At 50.4% G+C, this 23,430-nt stretch overlaps 5 protein-coding genes across 5 annotated transcripts; 3 read left to right on the top strand and 2 right to left on the bottom strand.

Moving 5' to 3' along the window:
- Window positions 1-125: 125 nt before the first annotated feature.
- Window positions 126-1,474, top strand: N7481_005807 (putative plasma membrane SNARE protein (Sec9); the record flags this gene model as incomplete). Its single annotated transcript, XM_057265026.1, has 2 exons — window positions 126-1,352; window positions 1,415-1,474. 2 exons carry the CDS (start codon window positions 126-128, stop codon window positions 1,472-1,474), a joined length of 1,287 nt encoding a protein of 428 aa, XP_057122746.1.
- A 691-nt stretch (window positions 1,475-2,165) lies between these two features.
- Window positions 2,166-3,774, top strand: N7481_005808 (uncharacterized protein; the record flags this gene model as incomplete). Its single annotated transcript, XM_057265027.1, has 2 exons — window positions 2,166-3,521; window positions 3,580-3,774. The coding sequence occupies 2 exons, from the start codon at window positions 2,166-2,168 to the stop codon at window positions 3,772-3,774; spliced, it is 1,551 nt and encodes a 516-aa protein (XP_057122747.1).
- A 540-nt stretch (window positions 3,775-4,314) lies between these two features.
- N7481_005809 (uncharacterized protein) lies at window positions 4,315-5,511 on the top strand (the record flags this gene model as incomplete). The annotated part of the gene is made up of 1 exon (XM_057265028.1): window positions 4,315-5,511. One exon carries the CDS (start codon window positions 4,315-4,317, stop codon window positions 5,509-5,511), a length of 1,197 nt encoding a protein of 398 aa, XP_057122748.1.
- Window positions 5,512-7,482: 1,971 nt separating this feature from the next.
- On the bottom strand, window positions 7,483-8,699 carry N7481_005810 (C2H2-type zinc finger protein; the record flags this gene model as incomplete). Its single annotated transcript, XM_057265029.1, has 4 exons — window positions 7,483-7,601; window positions 7,693-7,941; window positions 7,974-8,170; window positions 8,239-8,699. The coding sequence occupies 4 exons, from the start codon at window positions 8,697-8,699 to the stop codon at window positions 7,483-7,485; spliced, it is 1,026 nt and encodes a 341-aa protein (XP_057122749.1).
- Window positions 8,700-19,330: 10,631 nt separating this feature from the next.
- Window positions 19,331-23,051, bottom strand: N7481_005811 (U2 snRNP complex subunit HSH155; the record flags this gene model as incomplete). Its single annotated transcript, XM_057265030.1, is given in 2 exon segments — window positions 19,331-21,069; window positions 21,080-23,051. 2 exon segments carry the CDS (start codon window positions 23,049-23,051, stop codon window positions 19,331-19,333), a joined length of 3,711 nt encoding a protein of 1,236 aa, XP_057122750.1.
- Window positions 23,052-23,430: the final 379 nt, after the last annotated feature.

Raw genomic sequence — 23,430 nt, forward strand, 5'->3', positions numbered from 1 at the left:
CCTTTAATTTCCTTTCCCCGTTTGATCATCTGAATATCACATCACATCATCACCGAATTCCAATTCTATCGATTCGTCGCAAAAGCGTCCTACTTCGAAAATCCCACCTCATACCCGCCTGCGACATGGGAATCTTCAAGAAATCCGATAAATCCGATGCCGACTCCGAAGAGTCGAGCCGTCGTGGTCTATTCGGTCGATCAAAGAACAAGAGCCCCGCGCAGTCTACCAACCCTTACGCCCAACCTGTCCCTCTCGATGCCTACACCAAGGCCAAGATCAACGCCGGTGTAGCTCCCCTCCCGGCGGGTGGCATGGGATCCCCCGCCGCGGGAGGACCCCACGATATCCCAGGTGATAACAAGTACCAGGGAGGAGGATATACTCCCAACCGCTATGGTAACCAGGGAGGATATGGCAGTGACCGATTTGGCAGTGGAAGCGGAAGTTCTGGCGCTGGCGCTGGCGCTGGCGCCTCACGATATGGATCAGGAGGCTATGGAGGTTTAGGCAGCACCGACCCCAACGATCCCAATGCCGATGCCGCTCGTAATGAGCTTTTCGGTGGTGGTGGTGGTGGTGCCAGTAACGGTGGCCAGGAGACACCCCAACCTGGCGCCCCGCCTCCATACTCGAACGACCAGCCGACCAACTACGGTGGCGGCAGCAATGAATACAGCATGTCCACCTACCAAGAGCGACAGTTGACCGCGGAGGAAGAAGAGGATGAACAGGTCCAGGCTACCAAGCAAGAAATGCGCTTCATGAAACAGGGCGATGTTGCCTCCACCCGGAACGCCCTCCGTGTTGCAGCTCAGGCAGAGGAAACCGGTCGTTCAACTCTGGCCCGCCTGGGTGCACAGGGTGAGATGGTCCACGGCGCAGAGAAGAACTTGGACATGGCTTCAGTGGAGGGACGTCTTGCGCAAGAAAAGGCTCGAGAATTGAAGACCCTCAACGGAAGCATGTTTGCTGTGCACGTCTCCAATCCGTTTACCAGCGCTTCGCGCCGTCGTGAGCGCGACGAGCGAACACTCAACACGCACCGCGAGGAGCGTGATCAACGTACCGGAACCCGCAATGAAGCCTACCAGACCAATGCCCGTATGGACCGCGTCTTCCGTGATATCGACCGCGATGCGGCCAAGCAGGGCAAGGGCAAGAAGGCCAATGTCACCGAGCGAGCCAAGTACCAGTTCGAGGCCGACAGTGAGGATGAACAGATGGAAGACGAGATCGAGCAGAACTTGGACCTGCTCGGCGGTGCCGCTGGCCGGCTGAACGGTCTTGCCAAGGCCACCGGCAAGGAGCTTGACGAGCAGAACCGTCACTTGGATCGTATTACTGGCAAGGTTAGTACTCGGAGGCTTCCTTCGTACTCTTTGACTTATTTTCTGACCATTTTCTTCTGCAGAGCGACTATGTCGACGATCAGATTGCTATGAACCGGGCCAAGCTGGACCGCATCAATTAAACCCGAGCCATTCGGGAAGAGCTAGGACATGCCTGGTGCTGTACAGTTCATTTATCATCGACATTGACGTCGACCCCATGGGACGACCTCTCATTACGGATATTAATCACAAATAACGGCGTTCTGGGTGGTCGTTCATTTCTTCTGCATTTGGTGCCACTGCGGTGTTGCGCTGCGCTGGTGGGATGTTGAACCAGCCATTTAGACTATCAATTCAGTATCATAATTGTCACCCAATTGCTACATTCTCAGCGTTATTATCCTTCAGTGGTGCGTAGTAACCTAAGGAAAGCAATATCCAATCTATCAAGTTAACGTTCAAGCTCGGAAGTCTGGTTAGTATGTCCACCTTTCCCGAGCCAAGACCACTTTTTACTACACTCGTTACAAGGATGTGTGAACTGTAATTTAACTAAATTATTAACAGCTACGATTGTGCACACCATATTCTATAGGCTCCATCGACTTCAACGAGGTCCAAATTCACCTTCAACTTGAAGTTGCAGCCAACGGAGCGTGACTCTCCGTCCGCGGGGGAGGTGTGGGGCATCCCCGGACGGTAACTCCCCGACATCACCTGCACTTTCAGAAGTATAAAAAGCTGTATAGCTTCAACTTGCTGCACCTCAAGCAAGCTTCATTTCATAGAGATCCAAGATTCAGTCATAAAACTTTCTCTTTACCCTTCGCCATGTCTACGAGTATCCCCTCATCCTGCGACATCCTCGTCATAGGCAGCGGCAACGCAGGCTTCTCTGCCGCCCTCTCCGCCGCCCAAACAAACCCAGAAGCAGACATCGTCCTAATCGACAAATGTCCCTCAACCTGGGCCGGTGGCAACAGCTACTTCACCGCAGGAGCCTTCCGCACCGTGCACAATGGCCTACCCGATCTCCTCCCACTGGTAAACAACATCGACAGTCCCGAGAAAGCCAACCGAATCGACATGCCCATCTACTCCGAAGCAGACTTCACCCACGACCTAAACCGCATGACAAATGGCCGCACAGATCCAGCCCTAGCAAAGATCTTAGTCCAAGACTCGCGCAGTACTATCGCCTGGCTGGCGCAGAACGGCGTTCGCTTCCAATTATCCTTCAATCGCCAAGCATATGAAGTAGATAACCGCATCAAGTTCTGGGGCGGTCTTGCGCTGAAAACGGAAGATGGCGGTAAAGGTCTGGTTGAGGATCATATCCGTGCTGCGAAGAAGAATGGTGTAAAGATCTTCTTCGATATGGCCGTGACCAAACTTCTCACGGACTCGTCCTCGGGAACTGACACTGTCATCGGTGTTGAAGTTCACCATCGCGCCAATGACAGTACCAGTGCTAGCAACCTACCTCCAAGGCCCCGGGATGCAAAATTCACCATCCGCGCCAAAGCCATCATCCTCGCAGCCGGTGGCTTCGAAGCAAACCCCCAACTCCGAGCACAATATCTCGGTCCCGGCTGGGACGCAGCCCGGGTCCGGGGAACACCCTATAACACCGGCGATCTACTCCAGATAGCGCAGCGAGACGTTGCCGCAAAGGCTGTCGGTAATTGGTCCGGGTGTCACAGTGTAGCCTGGGACGCCGATGCGCCTGCTCACAGCGGAGACCGGGGTGTATCGAACGAGTTCACGAAATCGGGATATCCGCTTGGAATAATGGTGAATCGGGACGGGGAAAGATTCGTCGATGAAGGATCCGATATGCGGAATTACACGTATGCGATGATTGGGCGGCGGATTCTGGCGCAGCCGGGTCAGGTTGCGTTTCAGGTTTGGGATGCGCGGACGACAGGGTGGTTGCGGGAGGAGGAGTATAGGGCTTCTGTGACGAGACATTTGGTCGGGAATAGTGTTGAGGAATTGGCGGATCGGTGTGTGGAGGCTGGATTGACTGGTCGAGAGAGGTTTTTGGATACCCTGGCTGAATATAATGCTGCGGTTAGACCGGGGAAGACGTGGGATCCTGCTGTTAAGGATGGGGTTAGTACAACGGGGTTGGTCGTGCCGAAGTCGAATTGGGCGTTGCCGATTGATCGGGCGCCGTTTTTGGCTGTGAGAGTGACTTCTGGTATTACTTTTACTTTTGGGGGGGCTGGCTGTTAATCCACAGACGGCGGCTGTGGTTTCGGAGACTACGGGGCGGGAGGTGCCTGGTTTGTACTGTGTTGGGGAGATGCTTGGTGGTCTTTTCCATGATAATTATCCTGGAGGAAGCGGATTGACTTCGGGTGCTGTGTTTGGACGACGCGCTGGACGAGCTGCGGCGATGAGTCTTGGGACAGGAAGAGCTGTCTGTAGGCTGTAAGAGTATAAGTATTAGTATAGAACTAGTACTACTAGTAGTAGATAAAAAAGAAATCTGTTTAGGGCGGGCAGAACTGCGGTGGCATTGACGATATCTCATCAAAAGACGTTACTATGATAAACCTGTAATGATACTAGCACACCCGGGCATTGAACCTTCAGAACACCTTAATAGACTCGGAATGAGTGCCAGTGGTAAAGCCCTACGTAGGGGATTTCCTATGACGGGTGGGGCTTTCCCCTTTGAACTGCCGCCGTTTTAGTGAGGACGCTCAGACTTAGGCTCACTGAGTCAAACTCAGTCCGGGCTCAGATTCAGTGAGCCGTAGAAGTAAATTACGTGATGGGCGGTCATACCCTCTGAGGCTCACTTCGATTCACCACCATTTTCAAATTTCAAACGCGATGCCGGCAGAATGGGCAGACCGCTTTCTGTTTACCAACTATAAACATTATTAGGCACCCTCACATTCATCATCCTCGACCATTTTCACATCCTCCTTCTTCTGCCATCGAGTTTCCTACTTATCCCGGAGTAGCTATGGCTTCCCGACGAAAAGTCGGTAAAAGCGACGAGTCAGCCCGCTCTGCCGCATCATCTATCGCGAGACATGCCCAAGTCGCTCTTCTGTTCCTCGATGCCGCAGATCTTGAATCAGTTACAGACTCAGTCGTTCTCAAAAGATCTCTCAGTTTGACCTCAGTTATTTCAACTCGGTCCTCTTTCGCCCGCCGCTTTCTGGGTGCGCGTTTTCGACCCCATCTTCAGCTAGTGAACCAAATCGGCAGTGGCCTCCAAGGTGCCGTCTTTGAAATGGTTGGAAAAACCTATGTCCTCAAGAAAGAAAGTCCAGGAAACGAATTACGACCATCGAATCTCCAGTCCGAGTACAAGATGCATTGCGATGTTTCTGCGGCTTTTGAACTATACCAAGCCTCGACTCAGAGCATCGTCCATGTTCCCAAACCCCATGATTTCATCCTCAAAACTCAAGATGAAGCTTTCTGGGCTGAAATATTACCCAAAATCCCCCAGGACTACCGCACTCGTGGGAATGTTGTCACAATGGAACGGATCCTGCCGTTACCAAAGGTTGTACGGAAAGCGATAATCACCTTTTTCTGTGGTCGTTCCTGGAATCTCAACGACACCGAAGTCGAGTATCTTCTCAACAACCCCCAAAACAAACATTGCCTTGCCCGAGTTTATTTGGGTAAAGCCAATGGTTTAATCCGGCGAGAGAATCCAGCCCCGTTGCGAAACTTCCCGCTCTATCTCGACTGGATGGAGGAGCTGGGCATCGATACCGTTATGCTTTCTCAGGAAATGGGTAAGGCGTATGCAACTTTGCACTGGGGTGCTGCCATAAATGGCGACGATGTGGAGTTTGTACTTGGAACATCGGTGACAAGGGATTATGGAATGCTCATTGAGTCTCCAGACTTTCATCACCGTGCCATCGGACTCTATCTCCTCGACTTTGGTCAATGTGAAGAGGTTGACTTCAAGCAGGATTGTGATACCGTGTACCAAGCATTTAAAGGCGCTATGGTATTGGGTGATAATCAACTGTTCATTCCACATGCATCCACTAGCCCGCCATTGTTCGAAGCTTTCAAGAAAGGATACATCGATGCTGGCACTGCCATACTATCTGCCAGGAAACTTAATGAAAAGTTCAACCTGGTCGATTTTATGAAGCAATATGAGGAATATGCCGAAGACTTTGTATACTAACCTATTTATCGCACATTTAAAGATACCCCAGATCGGGAGCTGCAGAAAGACTTGTGTGTCTTGCTCCTGTGTCTTGCTCCTGTGCTTTGCTTATGATTTTCGCTTATGGGCTTAAACTATCTATGGGTTATATGCTCAGGAATATAGTTAATTATAAAATCGAACTAATAGTCCTGGTAACAAGTCTATACTATTGTGAAGGGCTACGGCCGAATTGTTTCAATTGAGCGGTGCCTGCATACTGTTTATCTAAAGCTTAGAGAAGTGTAAGAAAAAGGGGCGACCCGCGGCGAGTAAATATCCAGGGGAATTGATAGACCACATCGCACAGGCCAAGCCTGGGCATACATTGGGGCCTGGCCCGTTACAATTAGCTTTCTATACTCTCTGGCCTTTGACCTCTACAAGAAGCAGTATACTAAGACAAACTAGACTTGTTGTTCCCAGGAGCTTGTGGACTTCAGTCAGAATTTCATAGGATAATGAGGTGAATTGCTCAGTGTGTTTACTCCTAGGAGGTAGTATTGCCACACAATTTTGCAGCTGTTCATGATACATAACTTTTCTTGATAGGGCATTTGAGAGTTCTAAAAATAGGGGGACTTTTATAAGGGCTATATATCATGCTGTATTTTGTTAGGGTGCTTGAGCCAGGCCACTAGCTCTTCTATAAGAAATGCTCAGAGAGCAGATCAGAGCACTCAGATCAGGCTCACTGAGCAGATCAGAGTGATCAGAGAGCTGCGCAGAGCAGTCACATAATGACCACTGATCCACTCAGCGCGCTTTGAGACAGGCTCAGATCTACTCAGTGAGCAAAAGCGGCGCTCACTGAGCACTAAAACAGAAGGGGAAAGCCAAGACTTCGCATAGGAAATCCGCTACATAGGTATAAACAGCCCTGAAATCAGTCATCTTTACAGCTTTACGAAGGAAGAGTGGAAACTTGAAGTTGTAATAGAAATCAGATGTTCACTGAAGTGCTCAATTGTTTATTAGACAATAGTTTTTACTATAGCGACTGTATTGGAATACGCTGGCGGACTTGATATCACAGCAGAGATCCGCCGGGTTCACCGAGAGGTAAATATAAAAAACAACCACTCTCCCACCAATGCCACGGGTATCAAACCAACACCAAATCCCAAACTGTACACACGGTACGATTGAAACATAGTAGAGCCGGCGGAGGAAGAAACAGACAGAAAGGAGAGTTGGAAGCACATTCGCAGACACGACTCAGCAGACAGGAAGAAATGGAAAAAAGGTGAACAAAAGGCTCTAGACCATGCGAGACAGATGCAAGGTGAAGAATATTAAGAAGAGAAGAAATAATGGAAGCCTGCTGTGGAGGTGGAGGAAAGAAGAAGGTGAAAATGAAGAGAAGAAAGAAAAAAGACGGTAGGAAATGCCCCAGAAAAGAAAACATCGCATCATCACAAGCCCATTGGTATCGAAAAAGCACAAGGTGACTCCCAGGTCTAGCGAAAGAATAAGAAAGAAGTGTAAACCATGAACGCAAACCAGCCGGCACCTCTATGGTCATAACGTGGTGGGTAATAGAAAAGGAAAAAAGGCGGCAAAACAGAGAAGCATCAAAATAAAGCTCTCTCTTTTCGCGGCCCCTGAGGTAATAAGGATCCACGGTCACAGACCCAGATGTTGGGTATGAGATGATTCTCCCGACACCCGATCGGGAGGTTGAAATGAGAATGTATGAGATAAAAGGGGCGGGTGAAGATGAGGTCCAAGCTGTTGTACAAGGATTGCCATCTGAAATGGCCAGCCAATTCGGGTCAATTCCAGACGGAAGACGGCTGTGGCGGGAATTGTGGATAATTTGGCGAAAGGATTGTGGCCATGGAGTCAGGGGCCCCCGGGGAAGGGGGGAAAAAGAGAGCGCGCCGAACTGAAGCAGATTCATTCGTCGCAGAATTGAAAATTTTCAAGATTATGCACTTGATGCGTAATCTATTCATCCTCGTCGGGGGAGCCGGTGTCCTTCTCGCCCTTGTGGACCTTCTTGTGTCGGCGCAAGTTTGAGACAACGGAAAAGTGTCGCCCGCAACCTTCCACATCACACGCGAATGCTGTAAACTCAGTTAGTGACAAATTTTTTATTGTTATTTATTTTATTTTTCTCCTTTTGGGCGAGAGAAATTGTTATGGGTAGAAACTCACGCTTCTCGCCAGTGTGGCTGTACATGTGTGTTTGCAATGAAGATGGGCGAGTGAATCGCTTATCGCAGACCTTGCACTTATGCTTCTTCTGGGTGTTGGAGGGCATCTTGGAGCTGAATTGGCTCATCATTGACTGGGGTCCTGGGGGTGCGCTTCCAGCCAGGAGGCTGGTCGGCCGGGGGAGAGTACGCGACTCATAGGACTCGGATGTTGTGGAGCTGTAGTCGGTCACGGACGAGTCGACAGAGCCTACGGAGGCGCTGTAGTAGGGTAGTTGCTACCCGAGGAGATCGAGGAGGCAGATGAGTGAGTGGAGGGGAATCCGTAGGAATCAGCGGATCCTCGTGTCCCGCGAGGTCCGTAGATGTTTCGGGGGGTCAAATCCTGGCTGAGCGCCACCATTCCACGGCTAGCGTCGAGGGCATCACCAAAGGTGGGAGTGGGCGCGGGTGGTTGCGAAGAGCCGACGCGAGCATCTCTGGGGGGGCCAAGGGTCAGAAATGGGGGAAATTTGCGAGTATGCGATCGTGATCGATTTGGACTTACGAGTGAGAAATGCGACGGGCGTCTTGTGATTGGGGGTGAATTGGGGCGTAGCTGACTGGCGCATAGCTAGGCGGCGCAAAGCTGCTCATAGGGGGAGCGGTGGTGTATGAGGGAGCTTGCTCAAAGGTTGTGCGTGGCACATCGTGTTGCAGACCCATCACCTCGGGGCCATATCCAGTGGTTGTGTAGTTGTTGGCGGGCACGAGGGAGGGCGCGGAGACGGGGATGTTGGGGTAAGGCATCGACATGGCGGCAGCTCGGCCCACTTCCTCTTGCTTCACGGAGTTGACGGGGATGCTGGCGCTGTTACCCATCGAAGTCGCGTAGACTGGAGGCGTCGCGTGCGACGAAGTGTGCGCGGCAGCCCAGGGGTCTGTGAATTGGGGAGGAGTGTGATGATAGACATTGTCGAAGCTCATGCCGCCATATGGGCGGTTTTGGTTTTCCATTACCATCGTCATTGAGGGTGGTGTGTTTGGGTGTATCGTTGTCGCGCGGCCGAGTTCTTCGAGATAAGACAGGAACAAGGGGAGGAGTGAAGTTGAAGTGATCGACTGTTGATGATTCAAGAGGGGGAGGGAAAGAGTAGAGGTAAAGAGAGTATCAGGTAGAAGAAAGGGTGAAAGGAGCAAGTGATAAGCAGAAGATCCCCTTATTTTCTTAATTATTTTTTTTGGGATCGATCAGGGAAGAAGAAAAAAGGCAGTCTGGGGAAAGGGGATCGGCGAAGCTTAAGAAGGGACCAACATCAGAATTGACAGTACAGAAGAGTCAAGAGATGTGAGGCACGATAACTCCAAGAGCCACTGACGACGGTTGCAGATCCTCGAAACACTTTGAGTACATGGACTCGTAATTTTACCTTTTCCTGGGGGGTCCACTATTTCTTTTATTTTATTTGTATTTTCTATTTCCTTTTCTCTTTTATTTTATTTTATTTATGGTATTTATTTTATTTATTTCATCTTGCAGGATTGGAGGCATTGCTTAGTGCCAAATGTGGCTCTCTTCTTGTTCTTCTTCTCCCTTGGGAACCAGTTCCTCGGACCCTCTTCAACGAGATATACTGTACTCCGTACTATTCGTACTATTTGATTTGATGGTTCTGACTCTTGAGATGACGATGATCTCGGGCTGTTTTGTAACATCCTCGCAACATCAAAATCAATAAATCCCCATTCGAGATGCACCGATTAGGTTGAAGAATGGAAGATCGAGAGAACCCCTCCGATTTAGATGCGCTGCAAAGAATGTAATGTAATGTTCATGTGCTGTTCCTGTACTGTTGCTCCCTCCAATCTTGAAGTATTCAGTATTCCTGAACCACAGAACCACAGAACCATAGAGATAGAACCAGAGAACCCCAAGAACCCACGAACCCACGACGTCGGCAACCATCCCAGTCACTCTCCGGGATCGGACAGACTCGAGAAATTGGCTAAATCATACGAAAAGGGGAACCATCATGGGACCCAAAAAGCAGTCGGTGACCTCAGAGCCCGCTAAAAAGGGGGAGAGAGAAGGAGGGGGTGCAAAGGAAAGTCCACGCTTGACTTTCTGTTGGAGTGGAGCATGGAGGGACGGGCAGGAAGAGAATGTCCAGCACAGTCTGGAATGCCTCTGAATGGTCCATCTGTGCCGTGTCTGCGGGGCCCGCTAAACGTAAAGAGGGAAAAAGGAGAAAAAGAAAAGGGACGCCAAGAAATAAACTCACGATGCAGCGACCAAGGTTCGCCCTGACTGTGTTTCAAGGCGGCGGGGATGGTGATCCCATACGTCAAAGGGTATACCCGTTGGCGTGGGGGGGGTCGGGGGGGGCTTTTCTAGTATGTCTTGGAGTGATTACTTTCTATATTTGATTGGTTGTCAGAAGAACAAGAGAGAGAATAGATAGTAATAAGAAAAAATTAGAATAAAACTACCCCGTATGGAGGAAGTAATTTCAATTCTTTTGAATACAAAGAACAAATCCCAAAAAGTGAAGCTTGAACCCCCGGGTTAGGGTTACGCCTCTCAAGGCAAACCCAAATGTGGGAGTAGTCCTGGATGGAGGAGGGGGGGGGGGGTCCACGGGGGAGACAACTTTGGGTAGCCCATTATTGGTGCAGGCAGAGGACCCTCCCGGAGGCAAAAAGGCAAAACTGGGCCAAAAGAAAAATATATATAATGGGAAATAAAAGAAGAAAATTGGAGCAATACCAAATGGGACCAAATGACGATTCTCACGCAGGGCGTTCAGCCATGTACAGGACAATTAGTACTGCATATGGGATAGCGAGGAAGGGGAGGCCTTTGACACGGGCCATCTTAGGCTTAGCGTGGGAGGCGACCTTACTTCACCTGTTGGCTTTATTTGATTTGATTTCTCTTTTTTTGACCTTTTGACCCCATTTACGGTGTAGTGCCGTGCCATTGGAAGTATACTGACTGACTCCGTGCCTCTGTGTGTGTGTTGTGTGTGAGTTCGGGTCAAAATCGCATTACCCAGCATTATCGATTCGATAGCTTGTGCATTATTGACGCCTACATTCTCCTCTCCTCTCTCGTTCTCTCGAGGAATTTCCCAGCCAATGGGTAAAAATGCGCATGATGACGACGATTTTTTGACACCCACGCGCAAGAACCCCTGTTTCGTCCCAGTCCCAGCATTACTCCAGTTCAGGACCCATTCGACATCTCATGGTGGGGATAGATCAATGATTGTATGTATGTATGTATGTGTGTGCTTCGTACTACTGTATATGGTCGGGGTTGGGAATGTTCACATTGAACACCACTCTTAAATGGCAAATTGCCAACTCGTGCTCCATAAACCTCGAGACTCTATCCGCCTTCACCCAATCATAATATTCCGTACTCCATACGGAGTAACTACAGTAGGTATACGAGATGGGCTTTTTTCGGTTACATAACATTGCTCCTCCTCATGCGGAGGTGTATGTATTACTACTAGTTAGTAAACATGCTTCCTATGTACAAAATACATGACTATAGATGGATTTCTCTGCAGAGCCGGGTCCTCGTCCTTTCGGCACCATGCGACATGTATCACTTAGCCGTGCGACCTGCGACCGGGGGTCTGGGTAAGGTGTGTCATTCATTCCTCGTATCTCGGAGCCCTCAGCTGAACAACGACGTCAGAGAGCGGACCAGCACATCCCGTCATGGGGACTTTAGCGGCGCGGCTCCTGCAATAGCGCGGCAGATGCGAGCGCTACCCAGGATCGGACACATCACAGTGGAGGACCGAGCAAATCGCGCCCCTCCTTCCAGCTACTCTTATCGAGGTCGAGGTGGTCGAGGTGGTTGAGGTCGATTTCGAGTTCGAGTTCGTGGCTGCGATGGCGATATCCACGCTGGTTCAGAAAGATGAGCTCTTTTTGATCGATGCCAACTGCTATCCCCGAGACTATTTCCCCCTCTTCTCCCCTCCCGGCTAAGCTTCTCGATCACAAGGAGATGAGCCGAGGGAGGCTGAAGAAGCCCCTCCTACGAGTAGTTAAACTTTACACCTTACTAATTCCGGTAGAGGTGGTTCTCTTCGACAAACAATTTATCGCCGGAATTCTTCGCCGGAATATAACCCATTCACCTCCTCCAGTCCCATGGGCTTCTCATTTGAGACAAGAGAGGAGTCTTGGGATCCTCCGGGCTTCTCGGGAACCACCGCCACTGCGGAGAGCTGCTCGGAAATTCACCTGTCGGATCCACGGACTGGCAAGCCTCGCCCTAGAGATTTTTACTCGTAATTTCCTTCTCCGCATTCCACCCAACCCAAAAATCAAAAAAAATGCCGTCGCCCACGTCCCACGGTGGCCCTGATGATCCATGGTTAAGCTGTTTTCTAGAAAAGCCAAAGGATAAGAAAGAAAAAGACAAGTCAGATATGACCATCCCACGCCGAACGGCAGTTCGGTTCTCGGATTAAAACCCGGCGTGGATTTGCCGCATGCGGTAAACTTCAATGTCGTGCCCATGGGTCTGGGAAGTTGTTCCTAGAGGATAACCGTGGGTCCCTGCGATCCCGTGTGAATGGTCAGAGATTCGTGGGAGGCGATGGTTCGACTCCAAATCCTAAATTCTAATTGCTGAAAATCATAGGCCCTACTCCGTAGTACTAGTTTTTGACTCCCGGATCATAATCCGGAGATGGCAGAGTTCGACAAATCCTCCCGCTATCCGAACGGCACAACGGAGATGAGCCATTCGGAGGAGTAAACTCTTCATGTACTAGGGGTGATGCGGTTCAAAGGCCTGGCTCGGACTTTAGCTGGGTTGGGCAACGATCGGTTCAGTGGGACACAGATATTGTGGTAGGAACGAAACGGGCCATAGTTAAGACAATAGTATAGCAGACGCGGGAGCGCAGAGGGAAGAGTATGTGTCTGGTTCGGGTCTCTTTGATGGAGTGCAATTTCATTTGGCCCCGTTTCGAGGCTCGACCTGGAAAAACAAGCACCAAAGCTGCTGTCTTGCCCCCTTTTCCTATGCCGTGTCTGGTCCACTAGACTCACCGAGCTACGTCAGATTCTCGTTTTGCTACAGATGGAGTCCTCCTCGCAGGTTTGTGCTTTCGTTGACTGCCAGTTGAGTACATAGTAACTACCTAGTTGAGAAGGGTTAGGGCATGACAGATATGGCTTGGTAGGGATTTGTGCCCAATTGAGTGGAGAGTAACGAAAGCCTCCCGGTTTCACCTGGTGCTGAAACCAATGTATCCCCGACGATATTCACCCCCCGGGGCTTGTAAGCTCCAAATTTCTCCCCTGAAGAGAGGACATTTTTGGTGCCGACTGTTGGGTAACCACCGCCATGGGAAGACGGAGGCAGCCGGATGGGCATGGTACCAAGGACATACAGAGACGATCGCGAATCCGCAAAGTGTATCTCCGAACCATCGCTCCACCCACCATCAAGACAGAAAACGGAGGCCCAAGCTTATGACACGGGAGATGTGGGGCATTCGTGGATGTTGTCTTTGTCAAGCAAGAGCAAGAGCGCGGTTGACCGCTTCTTGGCCTCAATACTCGTACAGTGTGGAAGTGGGAGTGGGAGGGGTAACACGGCACAGAAATGATTTGATTTGGGATTATTGTTTTACGTATTTTTTTTTTCTCTTTCTCTGATTTGCATGTCATTTTTCCATCATGCCTATGTTTATGACGCGTTACTGGAAATGGCCAGCATAACGCTTGGCCCAGTGCGGTCTTGGACACATGTTGACTTTCCGAGGAACGCGCCAAAATACATGTCAGACTCTAGTGCTGCCCCAAGTTCTTCTCCTCTCCTCTCCTCTCGAACTTCACGGTCATGCACGGTTGTCGAGAGGGAAAGAAGAAAAGGGCGGTCAGCATCGCTGAATTGTCGGAGAAATCATCCCCATTTCCCCAGACCAATTGCCGATTTATGTATGTACTCTGTACCGTCGAGAGTTTCGAAGATTGAAAATATAGGTGATTCGATTCTCCATGCTCCATATCGCACTACAGTAGAGGAATTCGACCATCAGATAACAGAGATCGCTGGATATACAATGACATCGACGATCCAAACGCCAATCATCCAGGAACCACGCCTACTAGGGCAAACCATCCTGGTTCATCTGTCATCTGCACGGGGCTCCGATCTTGGCGGTGTCCACACGGCAGATCGTCCGCGATTGTCCTCTAAATTCAAGGTTGACTTTGTCTCATGTGCTATTGCGCATCCCGAGAGGGAGGGGGAGAGGGGAGGGTTAACGTTGCATTTCTGCATTCACAACTCATGACACTTATTGGATTCCTCAATCTCTTACGGAGTCAATTGCTCTTTGCATCCTTCCGCGTCATCTAGCTATTGATGTTTCTATAGATAGAAAGAAAGGAAATTACCATAACCACATTATCACCAGAGAAGTTTGAAACGTTCAAGAGAACCGCACACCTGGTGCGATCCACCTTGGTATGGAGAACGAGTACCTGTAGACTGGCTAAATGGTAATTTGCCCCTGAAAAGGAAAGGAACGGAATAAATGAAAGAAAAGAGGAGCTTTGGACAAGCGGTGATTGGCGGGTGGATCATTACACCCGATACCGGCCCCCGTCCACCCACGAGAAGAAAAAAAGGGAGAAAAAAAAAAAAAAGGAAGAAAAAAAGGCTAGTGACTGCCATTGGCGCACTAATGGGATGGGCTTGGGGTTTATCCGCCGTAGTTTAACTGGGTTCCGCACGGATCAGAGGAGTCCCACCACATTCTTGTTTGTGCAGAAGTTACCCACTGGTGAACTAGTCTCAAATTTGGTTAGTTAGTCTCCACCTGAGGACGGCAGATAGTCGATAGCCGACCTTGGCAGTGTGGGATCGACCAATTGACACCGATGCTTAGCAGTGCCCCATCAGGAGCTGACGCGTCTGTCCCGAGCAGTGTTGTCTTGGTCAACGTGGTATGCCTCGAGGAGGCGACTTTTCTCCTGTCCCAGAGTCGAAAGTTCCTGGGCTCGAGGAGATTTTTGTTCTATTTTTGTTTAACTACGATCCAGCTGCATCGATGCACGGATACATTATGCGCATACGGTACTGTTTTCATGCAGTCATATATACTGTATACGATTCGTATACATTAACCTCTCATTCTACATCTGTATAGTATGTACTACTCTAGCACATCCCTGCAAGCCATGTTCAGCCATGACGTCGGAGCGCAACTAGTCCCCCGCAAAAGCCCGTTGGCCCCTCTTCCCTCTTGCAAAGAACAATCCCTGTCTTCGATCCTGTGGGCTCCGCTGTTGGCGCTAGGTACAACACTGCCACCCTCAGGGTCAACGCTAAGGGCACCTGAAACGCTGGGGGCTGACGCCCGTGGAGCAGAACCGCTCTTCCCCGAACCATCCACTGTTGGCTCTTTTCTTCTTCCGGACTCACCCACAAACCCCCAACCGTTCGAGATCGCAATGAGCCACTTCGTGTCTAACAACGAGAGCAGGATTCCGTCCAGATCAGAAAACCTCTAATTTCCCCTTTTAGGCATTACGTATGTTCCGGTCTTGCCATTTCCGAGGCTCTTTTCCGATAGAAAGATCCTTCGTCGGTCCCCGTCCCCATTCCCGTCCCATTCTTTCTTCGTGCGGTCCTGCCTTGTCCGTACCAACGGAGTACTTCGGGTTCCCGTGATTCGAAGCTTAGATAGCCCTTGGAGATATGGTGTGAGTGATGGTGGCTGCTGGTGGCTGCTGGATGACCCCGCCACCAAAAGTTTGGTCCAAAGAAAACAAACCAATAATGGTCTCCTAAAGTTTACTCGACTCCCATTTTAACGCCTCCGCAAAGTTACGGTGTGCGCTGTGCTTTCTCTTCTTCCCATCTGACCTTCACAGAGCTCCTTGATGCTCACACAATATAGCTCCTCATTCATCCCCAGTACCCGGATCAAGCTTCCCCTGGTAAAGCTGCACTTGCAGAAAGTGGAGTGCCTTATGTTCTTGGCAGATGTCACTGGCAGGCATCGGGGAACTAAACCCATGCGACCCGGTGCCCTGAGTACCCTAACTGCCCTCAGAGCCCTGGAGGGAAGGGGGAGGGACGGCTTAGGATGGGATGGGATGACATCTGGAGGATGCACCTAGGTGAACCAGGGTGGGCACGCCCCAAGGGCGATCCACCAAGCGCGCCGCCCCCTCGCCGAATCGACCAGGCGACGACTCGTATGTCGCCCTGCACTCGTACTCATAGTCAAGCAACAAGAGTCGTACGCGATGCAGGGTCTTCGGTCCCTTGCAAATGAAAATATGTACAATATTGTCTATTCTAACCTAGTTCAACCGGCTATGCTTGTATTCAGCCTATCTATACCCTCCTAGTACAGAGTAGTATAGCCCCAAACATCGGCCATATCTCATAGTCCCAGCTCTCTGGAACTATTCGCGACCGGTCGAGGATAGCACCATAGCACCCACACATTCATCGTACGGAAACCTGACCGAGTTCCATCTGCATTGTTGATTCAGTACCAATCATTCAGAGCACAACCCTTCTCCCCAATCCATGATCCCTACCCTCTTGCGCAATATTCCCTGCCCAATCCGATCTTATTGGCTCTGCATGCTCAATGCTCCCCGGAGAACTTCTCACATGAACCCGCGGTATCTCGCATACATACATGGCTTGACAGGTACAGATGTGGTACGCGGCCTCGCAGAACCTGCCGCACGCGACCCTCCAACTCCACATACATATGTAGCTTTAAATTCTACAAATCTACGATCACGAATCACTGCCAATAATATTAAAATATGATGATATTCGGCACCCACTGAAGTGGACCCTGAGCGCCCATACCCTGCATGTGCCACCGACGCCTCCACGATCTTTAGATGGAGACTGCCATCGGTGGGGGGGGGGCATTTGGTGGTGTTGAAAACCTTTATTTGGGAGTCACCGCCTCCATTCTTGCAACTAGTAGTAAGCCCAGCAAAAGGCTGGCACTTCCCAGAATGAATGGGAGGGGAGGCGCTCCCAGCCGCCGTACTAACAGAGCATCGTGAAGTATCAAATGGAGAAAAAAAAAATGAAAAAAAAAAATTGAATTAAAAAAGCAATTAGACAAAATCCATCTCCCCAAAATCAAAATACAGCAAAACTCTAAATCTGGATTTTTGCGCCCTCCCGGCAGCCCAAGGCCCTTCCCAAGCCCTCCAAAACGGCAACCCGTAGACCCTGAAAATCCACCCCGGCACACCATTTAGAGACCCAGAGACCCAGAGAAAAAGAAAAGTGAAAAAAAGAAAAAGCCCATCAAATTAAAAAAATTGCCTCATGGATCTAGCTACAACAGGATAAAATGGCGGAAACGCGTTACACACAGTCGACGCCCCCAGTGGCCCCTCCCACCCCTTATCGCAGGGTCTGTGTGTATACTCGTAGTTGGTAGAAAATTGAAGATGGGAATTGCGGTAGCGAAGTGTGTGCAGACTCCATCTTCATTCCCCGGCGCGCGGCCTGGCGTGATTGGAGATTCCATTGAGCATTGAAATCAGGGGGAGGCTGTGTAGATGTACCGAGTAAATGGAGTAGATACGAAGTACAGTACGGGTATACAAAGTATTGATTTATTTATTTTTCCCTCTATTGTATGTACTACTCGAACTAAGTGCATACTCGTATCTATTCTCTGCTCCGAATTGAGAATGAGAACGAGACAATCCAACCCGTCTTGCCTTTATTTTCGACCTTTTTTTGAGCTTAGTTCACATTAACTTGGAGTTAGCAGTGATCGCTGCCCTTTTTGCTCGGAATAAAGTGAGACAATTGCACATCTCTGTTGGGCACCCCGCCCCAAGTATATCTAAATTCCTTACTATGGAGTACATACCATGAAACCCGATAGTACCATGTCTCTGGAGGATCAGGATTCTGTATACTGTACATAGAGTACGGAGTAGAGAGTATAGAATAAATGACATAAATCAAATTCATGTAAATCAGTACTGTACCACCCTACCAGACCCTAAAAGGGAAAAAAGGGTCCCTGACTGGACCTGTACCACGAATATCGCGCAACCCCCTTCTCCCCTTCCCCACAGCCAAGCAGTAGGCCTGACGTCCTCATGGAGAGCTTACGCGGCCACCACCTGTGCCAAGGCCTTTTCACGGCAAGCTTAGGCATTTGGCGCGTCTTGGCAATCTCGATGGGTTTAGCGTTGACTTCCAAGCTGTTGGGTGGTTGGCGGCTGTTCGCCCTGCTTGCTTCAAGGGATTCCCTGGGAGCTTTCTAAATTTTCGGACCCATACGAGTAGCTGTTGCTGTCCATGATTCTCTCCTCTCCACGGAGTACGAGTACTCGTATCCCTCTATCTTACGTGTTGGTGATTACAATAATTTTCTACCCATTTTTATTCTATTTTTGCCCGGTGGCAAATTGTCGAATCCAGCAGAGAAGGGAAGATGGGGGTGAAGGAATTTCCCTTTCCCCCTCAATATCCCAGTCCAAAATCTCTTCTCTCAACTTGTCGCTGAATTGTCAATCAAACTAGTTCAAGCCCATCGTCTCCATCGGGCTCCGTAAACTACGCCGCGCCGTCAAATAGTCTATGTAAATAGTGAAATACTGGCGCCAGGATCTGTTAAATCCAGGGTCCTCGCTAGTTCACCACTCCGTCGGCGTCGCTGCAGAAACCCTACCCCGGACTCCTGTCGCCCGGAGAGGGAGAAGATATTCGGGATTGACATGATTGTCCGTGTCAAGAGCGATCGCTGCTCGGCAACTCGAACCACCCCCCTGTCACCACTGAATGTTTACAGGGATCGTTGGTGATCGACTCTATACAGTTCAAGGCTCATCTTATCTTGGCTTTGACTTGGATTCATAAGTTAAAGAAATTCCGGATCGCGCCCGTGGCGTATGGCGTAGACCGCGCGATAAGTGCGATCGGTCTTGTTCGATTTAGATTGTCTTGCAATATATATATTTTTGTTAGTGCGAAGCCACCCCAGAATCGGCCCCCGGGGGACACTATATCTCATGCATCGTCGTGTGCACAACGCCTCATACAAATACTACTAGTACTACTATTATAAATCTATTTGCTTATTATCGACACTGTCGTACTGAGACAATTTCCCTCCGATTCATACTAAATAATAAATGAGGGATTAATTAATTGCCATCGCAATTGCTGCCCAGGTGGAAAAAGCCTCAGTCGTGCGCGTCGGTCCATAATAAATTTGGGCTGTTGCCACCTCTGGCCCCCATCGACTGCGACCGCGAAACGCCGCAGCCTGATGTAAATCTGACAGGAGCCACGCCACTCAGCAAAATAATCTACCACCGGTCGCAAATGATACAGACTACTGCAATTAGTTTTACTGGACGGTTCCTGATGGTTACGGTCATATTTGATCCGATATATTCCTAAATGACTTTTGCAGTTTGATATACAGTCAACCCACGCCGAACGTCCGATCGTGCCTGCATGAAGAAGAATGAACGAGGAAACAAGAAAATAAAAATAAAATAGTGAGACACCGGCTATCAAAGTAAAGCAAAAGATCCCAGACGTAGTTATGCATGAGAGAAAACAGTAGCAGAAGAACCCAGTCAAATTACAGCACCATCCCTTAGATGATGATAGACAACTCTGGTCGATCCAGGCCATCCGCCTCCAGACCTGGGTAGTAGGGTACCATCGCGTCCGCACCTTGCACGTAGGCATCGTTGTAAAGTCGCCAGTAAGGCGTGCGGACCTTTCGAGCCGGGTGGAACAATCCAGCCCAGACGTAGTTCATCACTGTGCCAGTACCGACAGCCATGCGGATCGCATCGATGGCCTCAATGATCCGGTCAATGACGTGGGGGCTGGTTTCGAAGATGTTGGGGAATACGAGGTTGAGAAGATGGAGCATTGCATCTTCGCAGCCCAGGCCGACAACGCCCAGAGCAATGTGCTTGACCACACTAGCAGCGGTCTGCCGGTGAACCTGGTCACGGTCGATAAGAGCATCCTCCAGCAGAGGAGTGACGGCGTAGACATAGTCCTTGGCCATCTCACCGATGTACTCGAACAAGAAGGACATCGCCTTGAGAACACCGTTCTGCACGTTCAACTCAGGGACTCGGTACTCGTTCATCAGGGCAGGGAGCACTGTGAAGGGAGCACAAGTCTCAGCTACGATACCGATGGCGACGGCCGTACAGACACGAGATTGACGCTCTTGGACTCGCAGGTTGTTCAGCAAGGTAGCCAGGACATCCTGGGGACCGATAGCCTTAGCAATGAAACCGAATGTGTTGTTGGCAGCACGACGGATACCCTTCTTGTGAGCCTTGAGCATATCCAGCAGCTCAAAACAGATACGCATCCATTCACGGGCATTGACGGACTCAGGACCACGGTCGGCAATACGACCGACTAGGTCGATGGTGTTCTCTTGTACCTTCTCGTGTCGGTTGCGGAGAATGGGAGTAAGTCGGGGTAGAAGGTCGCGAATTGGTGGTTGCATCTGGTTGATACCGACCACGGTGACAATGGAACGCAGGGCACCCAAGATAGAACCAAGTACCTCGGGGTACTCCTCACCCAAATATTCGTAAAGCACAATACCAAGCTTGCCCATAAGAGCGTCCTCACCACACTGCTTCATAACCATGGCAATGCGTGAGATAAGGTCTGCGGCCTGTTGTCGGACAGTGGCAGACTTGTTGTTCAACCGCCACAGAATGGTAGATACAATCTGGGGGAGGTAGGGCTTGCATCGTGTGCTGAGGGCGTTCACCACGGTGCCAAATCCGTTCAGAATGACAAGGTCCTCGATGCTTTGCTCCTGGAAGGCATAGAGCACACCATCGATGAGTCGCTCTTCCAGTCGCTCTGAGATATCCGCAGCTCCCAGTGACGCAATTAGCTTTTCCACCGTCTCCACGGTCATCTTTCGGTATGGCTCGCTTTCATCTTTCAGGTTGTTGACAACGCGCTCAAGAATCTCACCAACTCCAACCTTCTGTCCAAGGTCAACAGTGGTATCCACCACCTGGCGGTAGTTTCGTCGATCAAGGGCCATGCGACGGACCCAAAAGCTCTTAAAAAAGTCGGTCAAGACGTGCTCCTTGAGGTAGCTGGCGGTCACACCATCCGTGCTGGAACATTGTGACACCACCTTCAAAACAACCTTCTTCATTTCTTCGTCAGGAGACGAAAACTCACGAAGGAGAATCTCCATGATTTGACTGGTGTAGTAGTTGGCATACTCCTCGTCCATGAGAGGAATAATATAACCGACAGCCTTCAAGAAGGCAGCGAGACCCTTGCCACGCTGTTTGCGAGCACCAGTCCACAGGGGGGTTGAGGATCTCATCGAAGCTTTCGATACCGTAAGGGTTGGCGGCCTCGGCCAAAGCAGCCACAGCTAGAGCAGTGACGGTTCGGACCTTTGCTTGCTCGTCGCTGAGGTTATCGGAAATACAGTCGACAAGGCCCTTGAGGTGAGGAAGAATGGCGCAGCCCATCAAGATAGGGATTTGTTGGACAATCTTGACACCAGTGTGCCTAGCTTGCCAGGACTTTTTACTGCGGCAGACGGCGCGAAGGAAGGGGAGGAGAGCTGGGATACCCAGGGCGGAGGCGACGACTGCGAATGCTCGCGCGGTGGTGTTTCGAACATACTCGTCGACGTGATCAATATCAGGTCGCATAGTACTGATCATAGTGGCAAGACCGGCGGCCTTGGCCAAGTTGGAGATAATTTCTCGACCCTCAACACGAGCATAGTAGTCTTGATCGATGAGGAGGGGCTCAATAACGACCAAAATCTTATGGACGTAGGGACGGACCAAGTCGTCCAGCTTGTAAAGCACTCGGTCAATAACCTTGACCAGCAAGTGGCGTTCTTGATCCTCCAATGATTTCTCCATAAGCAGAGGAAGAATTTGGTTGAATAGAGCGCCGGCTCCAAAGTTTCGAGCATTGTCTGTGATTTGTCGCAATGCCGTCTTTCGCATGGGTGGTGTGCCGTTCTTGACTTTCAGTAACAACCGCATGATCTTTCGCTCTTTCATCTCTTCAACTGACATGGAGCTCTCGTCTCCAGCTTCCATAAGTTTACCAAAGTAAGCCATATCCTCCGGCTTGAAGAATTGAAGATCGCCAACTCCGGGAATGTCGGTTGGAAGTTCCTTACCCATCGAGCGAACGCTCTCAGGCTCCTGCATCATAAAACCTCCAACACCGGCCGCTCCGGCAACAGGCGCTGGAGTCGCCATCATCTTGCGCGCCTGTGTCCGGATTGGCGCATATCCTGGTGGCGGGTCCAGGATTTTATAACCTTCTGAGGGGAGCATTATATCAAGCTCCTCGTCGGTCCAGTCAGTACCTCGGCCGGATAAATCAGTTCCAAAGCCGGCTGGAGCAGTGGAACCACCTTGGGACGGATGCATCGGGGTAGCAAGTCCCTGGTTTCCGACCGGAGTAGCAGAAGTGAGGGACGGTGCTTGATCCCATCGTGAACGTCGCTTGGACCCTTCGTCTGGCGCACCTGGGACGGGTGTTTGATCCCATCGCGACCGCTTGGTTTTCGCTTCGGTAGACTCTTCAGGTGCCTTGGTAGCATCTGTGGACTCCGATGAAACGTCCCAGCGCTTCTTTCGCTTGCGTCCGGCGGCGGCTGAGCCATCATCGTCGTTCTCCTTGTTGTCTTCCACGGCCTTGAGAGTGGGCTGGTGCTCGGGAACTTCTTCGCCACGCTCTCGCTTCTCTTGAATCAGCTTTTGAACACGTTCCTCCTCCTTTTGGAGCTCACGCTCAGCCATAATCTCTCGGTACGTCTGCCCTTCTCCCTCCACGTTTGAGTCTCCGGAAAAGGCATCGGCGCGAGTCGGGGTCAGAGCACCGCGATTGAATCGGCGCTTCTGGTAATCGGTTTCGCGATCCGCGATTCTCGCCGCTTTCTCACGGCCTGTCAAGATATCCTCCTCCTCGACTCCGTTGCCACGGGCCATCTCATCGATTTGGTTTCTGGTAGCGGTGTATTGGCCAACCAAGTTGTGGCCGCCGTTCGCATCCTCCATTTCTTCATCGCCACCGTCAACTGCAATCGAAGTATCGTAGCCCGAGAATCGATCTGCCCCTTCCCGTTCGTAAAGAGTCGTGTCGAAGGATTCGGTAAGGGAGGCCTTAGTCGAGTTGTCAGTGCGCTGAGCAGAGGGATCAAAAGTCTTCGAGCCATTCTTGCCAGCAGCGGCGGCATTACGCTCCGCCTGGAGCCGCCGGACAGCTTCAATATCGGCTATAGGAGTCATCAGTAATGGGTCAGTGAGGGGAGTCACAAGATGCGCACCGTCGGACATGGTGATGTCGAGTCAAGGATCAGATATGATGGATGAGTTTATGATCGCGCAAAATGCGTAACAGCAGCTACATCCGGATCGGGCACCGTTAAAACGGCAGCATTGATGATAATGGAGCTGTGTCGTTTGATGGCCTGCCGCGACGTGCATTTTCACCCGTGACGGTCGCGCTAGTGGGACTCACGTGATGGGATGATCAGCTATCAATTTCTGCCTCAGGCTAAAAGGCAACCAAACATATTGTCCATCTATGCCATGCATGAAGAGTTCAATGATGTCAATCTTTCCATTGGTCTGGTGGTGGAAATTGAGAGGGGCAAATATTCCAAGGTTTCCATAATTTTCCTGATTAGGAGCCGGGAAATTGACCTCGGAGGAT

The sequence above is a fragment of the Penicillium waksmanii genome, assembly GCF_028829765.1.
Source record: "Penicillium waksmanii strain IBT 27052 chromosome Unknown utg000005l:1.0-5232799.0:1.0-5237142.0, whole genome shotgun sequence".
NCBI classification, from domain to species: Eukaryota; Fungi; Ascomycota; class Eurotiomycetes; order Eurotiales; family Aspergillaceae; genus Penicillium; species Penicillium waksmanii.